General features: G+C 37.8%; 1 protein-coding gene across 5 annotated transcripts in view; it reads right to left on the reverse strand.

The window, feature by feature from the left end:
* akap6 (A kinase (PRKA) anchor protein 6) overlaps positions 1-16,662 on the reverse strand; it is a 410,503-nt gene that overhangs the window by 121,747 nt on the left and 272,094 nt on the right. For all 5 annotated transcript variants that reach the window (XM_043697895.1, XM_043697890.1, XM_043697891.1 and 2 more), the window contains one exon: positions 2,024-2,172. In XM_043697895.1, the coding sequence (XP_043553830.1) occupies positions 2,024-2,172 (149 nt within the window). The remainder of the gene's footprint in view (positions 1-2,023; positions 2,173-16,662) is intronic.

Raw genomic sequence — 16,662 nt, forward strand, 5'->3', positions numbered from 1 at the left:
TATTGGATAAAAGTAAGAGACTGGTCTGAAAATGTAACATGTCGAAGATTCATTGAAATCCTGCAAAGTCACACTGTTCAACAACATCATGGCCTGGTATAATGGCTCACTTAAAATGAAACATTTATTAAGTTCTGAATGTGTAAACGTCTTGAACTTTCCTGCCAAATTCTTCCATTTACTCTCGTATGTTATGAACCTCACCAACATTAACACATTTGTCAAAGAATTAAAGATATACCAGTATTTAACTAATATTTTATTCAGATATAATGGCACAATTAAAACGATTAACTTTTTGACGATATTAACTCTTAGATGTTTGTGAACAAAGTGTGACAAGTACCAATAGACTTAGTACTGGTCTGAATGAATCAAAATGTGCTGTAGTAAACCAAGTGCAGTAGAGTTATGAATGATGAATTGAGATGCGATATAATAAATACAGAGCGATGAATAGAGTTACTGGTATGAATGAATAAATACAAAATAATGCAATATAGTAGGATCGACTCATACACGAGATATCTGGAAACTACAAGACTTTTGGCCAAAAGTAAGCAGTCAACTTCAACATGAGATCGATTTATACATGAGTATATACAGGATGTGGTTAACTTACCTGTCTGTTCTTTAGATTACCAAGTCAGGTGCAACGCTAATATAAATGTGTGAACTCAAAGACAGCAGCTTTTGCTTTGATTACTGTAAATGTGCACCACTTAGTGGGTGAGCACATTTTGTTCCAGTACCACGTCTCACTGGAATTTAGTCCACTTTATAGGTTTCACTGGCATTTCTGACTTACAATCAGCAATGTGCCCCCTACACAAAATTACATTATCTTAAGTGTCAGTTGGTCACTGGTAGCTGTCTAGCCTCTGAGGTAGAGGATAGTTAATTTAAAACTCATTCCAAACACCTGTACACAAAATCTAAACTGATGCTCCAATGGAACACTGAGGTAAAATGTTAAGCCATTGTTCTGTTTGTCTTTGGCTGAGCAGAAAAGATCCTATGGTGTTCTTTGACGATGATTTAACCAATAAATATTCTTCAACCAACATCACTGATGTAGAGTTTCTGGTCATGATCATATTGTACTTGGAACTTACGATATGTAAAATTTGCTTCTGATTTCCTACATTTCAACAGTGACTACAATGATACTGAATTATAAAGCACTGTAAGATACCCTGAAATAATGAAAGGCACAACATAAATATAACTCTTCCTTGCTTGCAGCACTTTTGCTCCCAATTTGGGGATTCTTTTCATAAATCAAATCAGGTATAAATGTGCAAAACTACAAAATAGTGAAATAAGGAAAACAAACAAAATTGCTCCAACTGTTATATATAGTGTAAGCATAATCATGCCCTTTTTGATGGACTGATGATGTTTGCAATGTGTAGAGACCAGTGCAATTCTTTCCTCATCAGGAAGCATGCTGTTTTTGCAATGCATAGGAGTTCTTTATAATTCCAATCTCTAATGGAACTATGTTAAGATACAAGAAAGCCCCTTGGAAATCCCTGCAATGTGATTGGCCTAAACATGTTGACGTATTTTCACACCCTGAAATATAAGACATCAAGATGGAGTAAATTGTAACACTCAAAGCAAAACAGCAGTTATTTTAGAGTTTCCAAAACATGTGCAATGATGGAATATTTTACTAAAAGCATATAAACAGAATGTCTGAAGAGGTGAAGATTCTAATATTAAACTCAATAAAGTCCTTTGTCCATCATGGGTTCGGCTGGCAGGGGGCTATGAAAAATGGCACTTAATACCTAGCTTCAAGTTGTCATTTTATCATCTATTTTAACATCTTGAGTAGGCTTACTTAATTTACTAAGGCCTGATATGGGCTTACAGCAGAATTGCGCAGTATCTTTAATTAATAAAGAATAATATATATTACTATGTACTTAATAATGGTTTGTAATGCAGTTCATGAAATAATTAATCCTGGCAATTATAGATTAAATAAAAATTAATGTTACAATAAATCCCATACCTGTAAGTATCTACCCGATTGACTTTTGACATTGCAGCAAATTCTTGTTTTCTATTGTTGTGAGTTGTGTACTGCTCGCTATAAAGCTTCAGTGACATCTGTTCCACAGCATCTCTCCTGGTCTCTATGTTGATAAGCTGTATTTCTCCCTAGAAACAGAGGTGTATGTAACTAATAAATATAAATAACTCAGCATTCATCAACAGCTCAGAATATTCTCTGAATCCTAAACTCCAATGCAGGGATTTCAGATATTATCCTTTGAGAATCCTGAGAGTATATGAGCAATGCATCACTAAAATGGCATACTTAGGTTTTAGACAAAATGAGTAATGTATTCTCACTCCCTTGTGTATAATTCAACTGTATAATTTTACAGAAGCCAAGCTCACATTTAGCAAGATTCAAATGAAATGCAGTACTCAGTGGGTTAACAATTAAGGTTGCTTACAATTTCTTGTCTCCAAGGCAAGTCAAGGCAAAGTGTGGGAGTGATTTTACAATGTCAGGATTTAGTTCAGTCGGCTGATATTACAATAGTATTCATTCAACTTTGTCACCAGAGTTCCAAGAGCTTAGATCACTTAATTCTAGCAGCCCTGCTATGTTGCATAGTCCTGATTGTCACAATTTATTCGCAGAAGTAATTTGCAAGCATCATCTTATAGTTTAGGACAGATTTTTTTTCAGGTAATCCCACACCACTTTCACAATCATTAATATTTTACTTACAATGTTTTCCATTCTATTTCAATTCCGCATTTTTAAAATCTGGCTTCAGACTACAACCTTTCCCCAGTAGCATTCATTAGCATTCTCATTTCAGATGAACTCTGTTACATAGACTCTGTTCATGACACAACTAATTTACCTATATCCTAGAGTAATTCGGTACTTCTATCCCAAGATATTGCTACCATACTTTTCAACATGAATGCAAAACAAACCAGAGTTTAAAATAAATTCCAATTGCAACCTTTCAAAGAATCTCAGTTGTGTTTTATTTGCACTATGAAAATGCTGCTGTTAGAATTTCTACGATAATCTTGCTTTCAATCTCAGTTTCTTGTGTCACTTTTGTGATTGAATGTTTTTTGTTGACTCACTCCTCTTGCTGAACATTGTTCCCATAACAGGAGCAGTGGACAGATAGACCATCTCCAATCCTCTCTCAATTAATAATCCGCCACAGTTTAAACGAGCGTAGAAATGTTGCCGCTGTATTAGACACTGGCCCTCTCTTCTATTCGCCCATTAATCTCAATGGAAGCAAGCGCCTTTTCTCAATGATTTGGGTACGTCATCAAACTGTGAGTTACAATATGATGAATTGCAATTTAGTATTCCAATTTGTGATGTGCAAATACAGTTGCAAGTTGTCCCATTCAACCATGTGCATTGTCTCCTCAGCTGAATGATTCCCTTTCACCTCCAGGTTGGAAATTTGTGGGTTCTAGGGTCAGTCCAAGACATGTATGTAAACTAAGCTGACAGTTGAGTGCAATACAGAGGCATTGCTGGAGTGTCAGATGTGCTAAAATGCCAAAGGCCCATTCTGCCTGTATAGGAGAATGTTAAGAATCCTGGAATCCTCATCAATTTTGTCTGCACAAATAGACTACTTGTTTGTCTACACTTCAAAAATAAGTAATGTAGAAGTAAAAAGGACATTTTGAAAACATATTAAGTTGCAAAATTTGGCAGGTATTCACTATTACTATATGATGTGCTTTAAACAAATTATTTTATGAGGCTAACCCTGTTTGACATACAAGTGATTTGCCCAAATGTACCAACTGATTATAGGATTCCAATGTTCAAATTGGTAAATAAAAACTGAATGAACTGCGGATTGTGTAAATCAGAAACAAAAACTGAAATTGCTGGAAAAGCTCAGCAGGTCTGGCAGCATCTATGAAGAGAAATCTGAGTTAACATTTCAGATCGTGACCCTTCCTCAGAACTATTGGTAGCTAGGAATTTTTTTTAAAAATGCACAAGATGGAGTAGGAGGGAGGGGGAAAGGAGAAAATGATAGTTAGAGATAGAACCAAAGAGAGATAACAGTTGGACAGACAAAGGAGTCGATAATAATCAGGCTCGGAGATTAGCAGTTAATGGGGACTATTAGTGGCTATCAATGGGTCATTGTGTAATGGCAGAATGTGTGATAATGAGGTCTGTTGTGGGGTCGGGGTAAGGGCATTGGAGAAGACGCCTCAAGTCCTAAAATTGCTGAACTTGATTTTGAGACTAGAAGACTGTAGAGTTCCCAAATGGAAAATGAGGTGCTGTTCTTCCAGCCTACGCTGAGCTTCGCTGGAGCACTGCAACAAACCTGAATTAGAGTTCAAATTGGTTATTTATTTTCATTACTTCAGGAAAATCTAAATATTTTCCTTATACCAACCACAAAACCAAAATATGTATAAAACACTTATTTACCATCATTCATTCAGGAATTTTGTAAGAGCTTTCCAGTTGTTATCTTTATTGGCTTGTTTCCAAAAGATAATTGACCAATTAGTAGATTGTAATGTGAGAAACTGGGGGTGGGAAGTTTAGGTTTCACAGATGTGTTAAAATATAGTTTTAGTTTTAAAGTTCCTATGGAATTATACACTTCACTGAATAGACTTCTATGAAAATCAATCAAAACATTACTGCCCAGCCATTCACACAACACTTTTGCCTTGAGGTCACAATGAGACACAAGTTACACCATTATGTTCACTGTGAACTTCATATTATCTCGTGAGTGAGATAGTGCTCTATGGAACACACTATTATCCCTTAATTATGGTTTCATGCACCAAAGACTTAATTAAATGTTTCTGCACATTCTCTGGTTTAATCATGAATGTGGCAAATGTCACATTGTTAGAAAATTATGGTCAGTCTAAATAAGTTCAGTTACAAGTAAGATAATTGGACAAAAATCAAGACGATGTTACTCATACAACAAACAAACTATTATCAGTAATAGCCAATATGTTTAATTCTGTGATATAGGCATGTAGTGGAAATCAAGAGATTCAACATGACATGATTCCTCATAAGAGTTGATTTTTTTCTATTCATTCTGTGGAGGTGGCTAACGATTTTGTATGTATATCGTAAGGTAGCTTCTACTGAAGGTTTGCAAGATTAAAGTTGAAGTATAGGTCTGTTTTTAGGTGCTGGCCAGAATCCACAAAGGAGTAAAGTCTGACCCCTGGAGGAACCAGTCTTGCATTGCTGGGGTTTCACATTGCATGCAGTTGACTGTTGCAATATCAAACCAGATTTTTTATTAAGTTAAAAATCACACAACACCAGGTTATAGTCCAACAGGTTTAATTGGAAGCACACGAGCTTTCGGAGCGACGCTCCTTCATCAGGTGATTGAAGGAGCGTCGCTCCGGAAGCTAGTGTGCTTCCAATTAAACCTGTTGGACTATAACCTGGTGTTGTGTGATTTTTAACTTTATACACCCCAGTCCAACACCGGCATCTCCAAATCAGATTTTTTATGACATTTAGTAAGTCTACTGGGCCTCCAACTTAGAAATTAATTAAGTATTTGGACCTGCAACATAGCTTTTATATCTGAAATATTTATACTTACTATTTAGTCCTGCACTTTCTTTCCTTTATTAACTGCAATATATATTTCTTAAAGATATTTCCTTGCTATTATCAACAAATGTAAAATGAAACATTGTATGTACTAATAGCTTGTGCATCATGTGCTTAATGATCATTTGTGTGACAATCTACTAACAACGTAAGTTTGGCATCTGTTAATTACAGTTTTGTAGCCTTAATAATTCAGGGCAAAACATAAAGCATTTATTTCTAAGTAGGATTCTACCTGTGCCCCTCTCACACTCTGCAATAAATGATGTGATCCCTTTAATGTTCCTTATTTGAGATGTTTCGATTCCATATGCAGGCTACTGAGTTTCTTGACTTTTACAAATCTGAGTGCAAGGTTTAAATTTGTTAAGGCTGTGGCTTAAAACTAACACAGTTTTGTCAATGCAAAATAAAATCAATCTAAAGTTCAACTGTTTGATGAATATTTACTTCTGTCTCCAGAGTTTTAGGTTCAGATTTGAAATCTGCTGAATCATGTAATTTATTTTGTGTGTATGCCAACACCAATTTACTATCTGCAAGAAAGTTCCTGAACTGGAAGTCTCTTGTGGTTTCGCTGTTGGATATTCTGTCAATCAGAAGAGGTATGTAAAGCATTGCCAGTAGGAACCATTATCATTTACTATTCATACCCTGCTCTGTATGCTCACAATGAATTTTCTGATTGCTGTAAGCTCTAACATGTACTCTGGTGATAGCATATGTAAACATCAATCATTCATACATCATTGAAGATTACAGTGTTCTGTCAATTGTATAGTTAAATATACTCTTACAAGGCCTGTCAATAATTACAAATATTCTGCCTAATATTAAATAATCTTTGCTTTTGATGGGAAAAGAACAAAAAGGAACAAAACTACCGTTTTAGAGAATAAACAGAAATCCTTAAAATCAATGGTGGAAAACATATGTTAGAAACATTTTGTGGTTTGGAAATGATAACAGTAACACCTTTCCTCGATACCTTTAAAAGGTTTTCCTACTTATTTATTTGAACTAACCAGTAACAAAATTCTATTTTTTTCTGCTTTATAGAGTTAGAAGCAATGAAAAGAAAGACTTCAAGTGCATTTGAAAATTTGAAAATGCTCCACAGGAGTAAAGCAAACAGGAAAGGACTATCGGAGAAACAGATGGCAAATGTAACATATATTTTACATAGATAAAAAAATTCAGTGCCTCTAGTGACAAGCATTAATAAACTCTTCAGGATTTTAAAATTACAGGCATGCATTTAATATATGCATTGAAAAAATGCAAAAGACGCTCAAAAAGGTACATGCTTGTATGTTGAATTCAAATTATGAAAAACTCGTAACCACAGCAGCTTCAATTGAGATATTTGGAAGATTAAAGGCCATTGCTTTAGGCAGGTGTTACACAAGATTCCATTAATATATGTAATTAACATTGGCCTAAGCTTTAATGAACATGCAAACCTTAATTAGCAATGCATTAGATGACATGTAAAAAGCTGATCTTAATGTCATCACTAAAATTTTCAAGCTGAGAGTATACTGAGAATAAAAATAAATTCTGTTTCTCAAATTATATCCCAAATTGGCAAAGAGATTTGTTATGGCTACTGGGAAGTGAATGGCACTTTTGGAATATTTAGCAGGAATCTATAATGCAAACACCGGGATAGCTATTTCAATCCGATGCCACTCATTATTACTTCATGGCATGACTGCAAAATGCAATAAAATTGATAGAACACAATTTCCTTGCAGAATTTAATATTTTAGTATTTATCATTTTAGTCTTTTCAATATATAATATTCTAAAAACTCAATTAAAAATTGTCATGACTCAAAGTAGTCGCAATGTTGGAATAAGTTGCACTATTTAAATATTACAAGAAATATAATTTTCACTGATTTACAGACCAATACCTGCATGTTCTACAAATCGACCAAGATTATTGAAAACCTCTTTTCCGACATGATAGACTAAAGTTAGCAGAACATTGCAGAATAAACTAATGTCTATGGAGAAAGACATTTTAACAGAGAGAGTGAACGTCATTGATTTTAAAAGCCTGCAGTATGTTCGCAGGAGTAGTAATAGAGGGAAATTGATTTTAATACCTGATGATGAAAGACAAAAGAACAGTTGTGAAAGATCAGTCAGACAACTGGTATAGAGATACACTTCACTGACCAGGAAGATGGGCTAATTAAGTTAAGCAAGAACAAAAGGTATAGAAGGTGTTTTTAAAAAAATTTCCAACCTATATTACAGGACAGGCAACACAAAACCTTTTGAATCAGAGTATTGTATACTGACCTTTTGTACATAGACAACTTACAGATTTTTGATTTGGCTAAAATCATTTTACTTCTGCTGAGAAATTCCATCATAAAATGATACTGTTTTGTTTAAAATTCTAAAAGAAGACAATGTCACATTGGTAATGGATGTCTGTAAGGTGGATCTCAGATATTATACCATAACCCTATGATTAAATACCCATTAATCTAAAATTCCTTACTTTTTTTTCAAAGCCATTCCTAAGGACTTAACAGTTTAAAAATCAATAGCTTTCAGTTCAGCTGTTAGGATTGCAAAGTAACATTCACAACAGAAAGCTTTAATTAAGGTCACATCTATGTTTTCACAATTGTCTGCAACAAGCTTCACAGTGTCATAAAGGAAAAGTTAAAAATCCCTTCAAAAAATGAAAAAGTCTGAAGCTGTTGTTAACCTTATATCTTACTACTAAATGATTCTGACATGGAGTTTATTTGCTTTTTTTTCTGTCTAATAATCAACCTTCAAAGTTCCTGTCAGGTAAATGACCTTGTATTTCATTAATGGATAATTAAATGGATTTATTCCACTAACGGCTTTAATTAAAATGCTAGAAATATTGATTACCCCTATCATCCTTATTCCCAAGGATGAGCAAGGTTTTAAGAGTGTTTATTTAGAAACGACAGAGAATTAAATTAGATTGAATCTCTGAGAGACCCAAAGAAACATAATGCTTTCCTGCTCTTCAAGCAGAAAATGAGATTTTGCTTCTTTGTTGTAACACTTAATTTCTTTTAACAGTGATTACTGTTTATCTTAATATCACAGAGGAGATATTTTAAATAAAAGTAAATGAGATGTCATGAAAACAAAGCTAGCACCTTGATGCACAGGTATGAATGTGTCAGTCTGATCCCTCAGCAATAGAGCCATTAGAGTCAAACAAAGGAGTATATCAACTGAGATGCTCTTTGCTGTCTAGTGTCCAGATTTAGAACAAATAGCCCATTAATGTGATCATAAACTGGTGCACTTTTCAATGCTGCATTCTTATGACTTCTTTACATGGTCTCTGACAAATTCATGAGTAATATGGCAACAAGGATAAGCTTTTCACATAAGCACATATTGCTTCCACCTTTGTTCATTATTACTTCACGCACCACTGCAGCATTTTCTGCACAATAGTCGTGCTGTGTGAGAAGGAAAATGTAACTAGAGGGTACACATTAAAAATTTTAGATTGGTTGAGACAGGGAAGCAAAGATATATGGAGCTATCATGTCATTCCTATAAGGTTCCCTTAGGAGGGTTAACACATGTCTTTTTTAAAATTTCTTCAACCTACAGGGTATGTTCCATCTGGGTGGTGCTGGGCTATATTAAAAAAAAGTATTTTGTGACAATCAGATCTTTTTTTCCTTTTAGGGGATGGAAGTTGATTTAACAGCTTTATTGGATGTCTGCCCTAGGAATCAGACTCAAAGCTTTGTAACTTTCATTAAAAACATAATTGACTCTTAACCCTAGAAGCTTCACTTGCAGCATTTAATGCAATAACCATGGGGTGTTTAGTTTATTTTTTGGTAAGGATTAATCTCTTTTCAGCTACAATTATGATAAGAAGATTCACTTTCTGAAATTTAGTTGCTTAATTTACGTAGTTTTGAAGCTGGTTAGAAGGAGTTGTCAGATTTGACAGTGAACTCTCCAGATTTCTACAATTCCCAGAGTGAATTACAAAGATCAAGTGATTAATCTTGCAAAACTGAGAGAGATCCTATATCTGCATTCTGGAAAACAATCTTTTTGTTCTTTTTAAGAAGTTTTCTTTCTCTATCTTTTTTTTCTTGTTTGAGAAAATGGGGCAGGGATGGTGTAGAATGGGGCTTGATTGGAGATTGGAGTTGTCCATGATTGGAGGCTGAAGGTTAACTGGAGACTATGGGGAATGCTCAGAAGATGGGTGAGAAATTGTAAGCCCTTGTGAGGAGAGAGTAGGTAGATAGTGGAGGTTCAGTGAGGCAGGGATGCTGGATTCAGCATATGAGCAGCGGAACTTCCCAAGGTACAGTCAGATTCAAATTGAAAATTTTGGATCAATATGAGGCTGTTAGCCATATTAATAAGACATAAATTGCTGTTTTGTCTCCTGGGAGCATGTTGGTTGCCAATAAACCCAGGTGAGTTAGAAGCAGTTTAGGTGGGATTCAACTTTTGAACACTTTAACCTCCCACCTGACATAAGTCCATTGTTTTCTGGGATTAAAATGCTTAGGTAATATTGTGGCCTGAATTTTTGTTCAACAGTTGGGGCACAGAATCAGGAAGAGTTCCAGCTTTACAAACTCAACCTGGGAGAAAATACTCTGGATTTTCTGATTTTCATTCTGAGAGTATAAAGTGTAATGGGAACCATGTCCACCAACCCTGGCAGATGTTTGGGGGCAGTCACATGAGCAGTTGGGTGCTGAGATGGACAATAGAAAAGATCATCCAGGGTAATCAGGCTGTTTGTCCCAGATGGAAAATCTGCAAAGAAGTCAAAGACACCCTTCACATCTCCTCCCCACCACCTCTCGTGTTGCATGGGTAGAGGTGTAGAAGTGTTTGCTACTGCTATGGCTGTTGTTCATGTGACTGACACTATATTTAAAGCAAAGCTGCACACCACTTCAGATGTTGCAAGTCAGGATGTTGTTTTGCCTGACCATTATAACTGAGGTCATGGCCCATAAACCTGCCTGCTTCATGAACATGGACCTGGTCATGCTGGAGGGCAGAATCCTGCTGACTGCCATAGGAGGTCACACCACCTAACAAAGCCAGTCTGGACCCAGATAGCAGCCTGGGACTAGTGCTGTGAAGAGGTTTAAAAGGAATGCCCCGAAATACAGGAAAAATATCAATTATCTTTTGTACTCAAGGGTAAGTGCCACCAGTTTTTCTCTGCTACCTAACCCTTACAAGGCCACCACTCACCCTAATGCTGGCACTGTACACTCATCTAAGCTCATAGATTACAACTTAAAACGTTCCATGCAACATGCCTACTCAACAGTTGAACTTCAACCTCACCCACCTCATTCTTCCAATTAATCAACTCTTCCTGCCCTCTGTACTTCCTATTTACTCACAGGGGACACTTCACCATATTTCTTACTCCCCCATCACCATTAACCATTCTTCCATCCAGGCCCATCATACTCAATCCTTCCAGTTGTCTCACCAGTTCAAGTTATCTCATCTGAACTGCAGAGGAGCCAAAAAGGTAGAAAGAAGAAAGAGATTCTGCCGAGAGAATATGAGCAGCTAGGGGCTAAATTGACAAGCAGAACCAAAAAAGGTAGTAGTCTCTGAATTCCTATCTGAGTCATGAGAAAATTGACACAGAGTTGAAAAAGAGGTAAATATGTGGATCAAAGATTGTTTCGGGCATAAGCCTATGCCCGAAACGTCGATTCTCCTGTTTCCTGGATGCTGCCTGACCTGCTGCGCTTTTCCAGCAACACATTTTCAGCTTAAAATTAACTAGTTGGGGAAGGGGTTAGTTGCATGGAAAATTATGGAAAAAGCTAAAGGAGGGCTCAGGTGAGGTTATTAAAGTTTCCAGACCAAGTAATAGAATAAAGAATATGATCAGAAATAAAATTTCAGCTACAGCAGGTAAGGAGATGACTATGAGAAGGGGCCAGTCAATGTAGCAATAAGGGTGTTGTACTTAAATGCATACAGTATATGAAACAAGGTAAAGAACTTGTCATGCAGATTGAAATTGATGGGTATGATGTTGTGGATTTCATAGAGATGTAGCTGCAAGGGGATCAGGGCTGGAAGCTAAATATTTAAGGATACACATCATATCAAAAGGTCAGGCAGATGGGCATGGTTGCCCTTGTAGTAAGAAATAAAATTAAATTGATAGCAAGAAGTGATATAGAGCTGAAAGGTGTAGAATCTGTGTGAGTAGAGTTGAAGATCTGCAAAGTAGATAAGACCCTGATGGGAGTTGTGTACAATCCTTTTTGCAGTAGTCAGGATGTGAGGAAGAAACTAAATCAGATGATTATAAAAAGGCATGTAAGAAATGCACTATTACAATAATCATGGGAGAACTTCAATAGACAGATGGACTGGGAAAATTAGGTTGGTAGCAGATCTCAAGAAGGGGAATTCATGAAATGTCTACAAGATGGTTCTTTTAGTGCAGCTTGTGATAGAATCCAGAAGGGAACAGGCAATTCTGGATTTGGTAATGTGTAATAAGGCAGACTTGATTGGGGTATTTAACGCAAAGGAACCCCCAGGGTGTTGTGACCATAATAAAATGTAGAATTTTGAGAGGGAGAAATTGGAATCCGATGTTATGATGTTACAACTGAGTAAAGACATGAGGGAGGAGCTGGCTAGAGTTGATTGGAACAGGAGCTTAGCAGGGAAGATAGTGGAGCGGCAAAAGCAGGAGTTTCTGAAACTAATTCGGGAGACACAGCAGAAATTCATCCCAAGGAAGAAGAAACATACAAAGGGGAGGACAATGCAACCACGGCTAACAAGGGAGTCAGGGACAGCATAAAAACAAATGAAAAAGCATAAAATATGGTGAAGTCTGGTGGGAAGCCAGAGGATTGGGAAACTTTAAACCAACAGAGGATAACTAACAAAGCAATAAGGGGGGAGAAGATGTAATGTAAGAGTAAGCGAGCTAGTAATATAAAAGAAGAATGCAAGAGTGTTTTTAGATATTAAAAAAAGTAAGAGGGAGGCAATGATGGATATTGGACCACTTGAGAATGAGGCATGAAAAGTAGTAATGGGGAATAAAGAAATTGCAAATGAATTAAAAAAGTGCTTTGCATCAGTTTTCACAGTGAAAGACACTAGTAGTATACCAGAACTTCAAGAGAATCAGAGGGCAGATGTGAGCATAGTAGTTCTGATGAAGGAGAAGATGTTGGGGTAGCTAGAAGGTCTAACGATGGATAAATCACCCAGATCAGATGTACTACACCTCAGAGTTCTGAAGGTGATAGCTGAGAGATTGTGGAGGCATTGGTGATGATCTTTCAAGAAACCCTGGAGACAGAGATGGTCCCAGAGGACTGAAAAGTGTCCATTATAAAATCCCTGTTTGAGAAGGGAGGAAGGTGGTAGGCAGGAAACTATAGGCTAGTAAGCCTGACCTCAGTATTGGTAAGATTATAGAGTCCTTTATTAAGGATGAGATTGTGGAACACTTGGAAGTGTATGGTAAAATATGGCTGAGTCACCATAGCCTTGTCAAGGGGAGGTCATGCCTGACAAATCTGTTAGAATTTTTTGGGAAAGTAACAAGCAAGTTCGACAAAGAACGTGGGCGTGATCTATTTGGATTTCCAGAAGGCCTTTGACAAGATGCTGCACAGAATGCTGTGAATTAAGATGAGAGCTCATGGTGCTCGGAGCAAGGTGAGAGTAATGATAGAGTATTGGCTGACTGTCGAAAGGAAGAAAAGGCATAAAGAGGTCTTTTTCAGAATGGCAGCTAGTGACTAGTGGAGTTCCACAGGTCTACGTTGGGACTACAACTATTCAAGTTATACATTAATGATCTGGACAAAGGAACTGAGGGCATTGTTGCTAAGTTTGCAAATGACCCAAAGATAAAAATCACACAACACCAGGTTATAGTCCAACAGGTTTAATTGGAAGCACACTAGCTTTTGGAGCGCCGCTCCTTCATCAGGTGATTGAAAGTGATTGACGCTCCTTCATCAATCACCTGATGAAGGAGCGTCGCTCCGAAAGCTAGTGTGCTTCCAATTAAACCTGTTGGACTATAACCTGGTGTTGTGTGATTTTTAACTTTGTACACCCCAGTCCAACACCGGCATCTCCGAATCATGACCCAAAGATAGATGGAGAGGCAGGTAGTGTTGAGGAAGCTGGGGGGCTACAGAAGGATTTGGACAGGAGAGTGGGCAAAGAAATGGCAGATGGAATACAATGTGGAAAAGTGTGGGAAAGAAAAGTGGCAAAGACTATTTTCTAGATGGCGAAAGGCTTTGGAAATCTGAAGCAGTCTTGTGAGTCTTCGTCCAGATTTCTCTTTAGGGTTACATGTAGGTTCAGTTGGCAGTTAGGAAGCCAAATGCAATGTTAGCATTCATTTCAAGAGGGCTAGAATGAGAGTAAAGGATATAGTATTGTACTGGGCTCTGGTCAGATGATATTTGGAATACTGAGAGCAGTTTTGGGCCTGTATCTAAGGAAGGATGTGTTGGCATTGAAGGGCATCTACAGGAGGTTCCTGTGGATGAAGGGCTTATCATATTAGAAGCGATTGAAGATCCTGGATCTGTACTAGATGGAGTTAAGAAGGATGAAAGTGGATCTGATTGAAATTTACAGACTATTGAGAGGCCTAGGTAGAGTGGATGCAGAGAAGATGTTTCCACAAGTAGGAAAGAATAGGATCGGAGGGCACAGTCTTAGCGTAAAGGGACAAATGTTTTGAACTAAGATAAGGAAGAATTCTTGATGGTAAATCTGTAGAATGCAGAGTCCAAGTCACTGAGTGTATTTAAGTGAGAGAAAACAGTTCTTGATTGGGATGGGGAGAAGACAGGAGAATGAGGTTGTGAAACATATCAGCCATGGCCACAATGCAAACCCCAAGGGCCGAATGGCCTAATTCTGCTTTTGTGTGATATGGTATCATAGTCTATCACAGAAAACATTGATTCATAATTGGATATGAAAGGTGAAGTGCAGCAATGGCAGCACCAGGCCCCTCACAGTATGAAGAAAAGAATTCTTGATTTGGCCAGAGAAGAACATGATCACTTATGTGGGACTGGAGACTCCACAATGGCCACGTAACCCACTCAGCTTTATTGTGCTCATCTGCACTCCTATCCCATTGACATCAGTGCTAACTCATTCTTATTCTGCAAAATAAGCTTTTATCTCCCTTATTGAATAAGCATCCCTCTCTCTTAAGCAAGCACTACTAACACCCAGATAACCTCCACCACAAAGAGGCCAGGAATGGTGACTGTCAGCTCCACTTCAAACTTTGAGGATGAAATCACTGAAGGAATGCACTAGAAAGACTTTTATTTGCACCATCCACCATTTCAGACCCTTTCACATTGTTGGTTACTCCATCATTTAGACTCAAGAGGACAAGCTGGCGAGTACACCACTGACAGCACTCCATAACTGGTCATGGAAGAAGCATCAAGGTCTCTGGCACACGGAAGTATGCTGGAGAATAGGCACCTGCTCAGCTCAGCCCAGGTAGAAGACAATCCATAGTCTTACCATTGATGGCTTCATCATATTGCATAGACAGACACAGAGTAGGCAGATTTCTCAGAGAAAGTCAGCAAGCTAGTTTGAAAGATTGAGAAGTCCAGAGTACTCTCAGCCTGCCAGACATACAAACAGACTTGCACTCTATCCTTCAGATCATGTACTTAGCACTAATGGCAATCTGAAGGGAACTTCAGTCTAGGTGCCCTTCCTTTCAGAGAGACAGGGAAGACAAGTCACACACAGGACATCCAGAAGCTTCTCCTCGGGATACTCCAGAGGTGCTTGGCTGCTTCACTTCCCCCTTGTCTGTGATTGCAAAGCCAGCAGAAGTTGAAACTTAGGAGCATAAGCCAATGTCTGGGCAGGCGTGAGACCTTTATGCCTTAAGGCCCTGGGGACAACAGCCCAAGTCTTTCAAGCCACTGTTGGAGCAGTTGACATGTCCACCCTCCCTCTATAGCACAGTGATTTGTCAAGAAATCTTGCACAAAGTTAATCGTCTGTGGGTTCAATGTACACCTACAGGAGATTTAAGCAATTCAGGCTAGCTTTGCACTCTATGCACACTCTGTAACACTGAAGGTCTATGAATGATTTCTCAGAATTTCTGAAACTTGCTGTTTTCATGATTTTGTTGTACAACATTCAGATCTGATATGCTGACTAAGGACTTGAGAGCAACTTGAGACTTCATGCCATGTAATGTTAGTTTACCTTCTCTCTGACTGCTGATTTTTCCCTAATGGTCAGTAAGACATGTAATGCGTTGACAATTGAAAGAGTGATAATTCAAAGATGTCATACCTACAATCAAATGAAAAATCAAACATTTATTTGTTTAAAAAATGTCAAGGATGACATGGTAGCAAGCTCCACATGTCCTTTGCACTAAGCTGGGGCTGCTTACCAAATTATCAACAGAATCCTAAACAATTAAAGGAAGTCTACTCCCAGGAGACAGGAGACAGGAGAACGAAGTTGTAAAACATTAGCCATGGTCACAATGCAGACTCAATGGGCCGAATAGCCTAATTCTGCTCTTCTGTTCCATTCCCAGCTGAAAAGGAATTTCAATTAAACTCTCTCTAGCTGCGTGTACTTGATGATGTTCAGTTCTGCCTTCCCAGTCAACATCCGCATCCTCAATTTCACCCTCAGACGATCACTGTTGATCCACCATTTCCTCTGAACCCAGGACACCCATTCTTTGTTGGTTCCAATTGTGAAGGACACATCATCTGACAATGATGTGGGACACCCTGTCTTGGCTATACTGTCACAGCAGTGCAGGTATCGAAATTTCATCCTAAGGAGGTCTATGGTCAGTTCCACAGTGGTACTGTGAGCATAGTATCTTTATTCTGCATTAGACTCAGGCATTCATAAACATGAGATCAGTCATATTTTGAGCAGTGGCCCTGGTCTTCAGTAGAATTTCATGA

This window comes from Chiloscyllium plagiosum, chromosome 10 (genome assembly GCF_004010195.1).
Source record: "Chiloscyllium plagiosum isolate BGI_BamShark_2017 chromosome 10, ASM401019v2, whole genome shotgun sequence".
Taxonomy (NCBI): Eukaryota; Metazoa; Chordata; class Chondrichthyes; order Orectolobiformes; family Hemiscylliidae; genus Chiloscyllium; species Chiloscyllium plagiosum.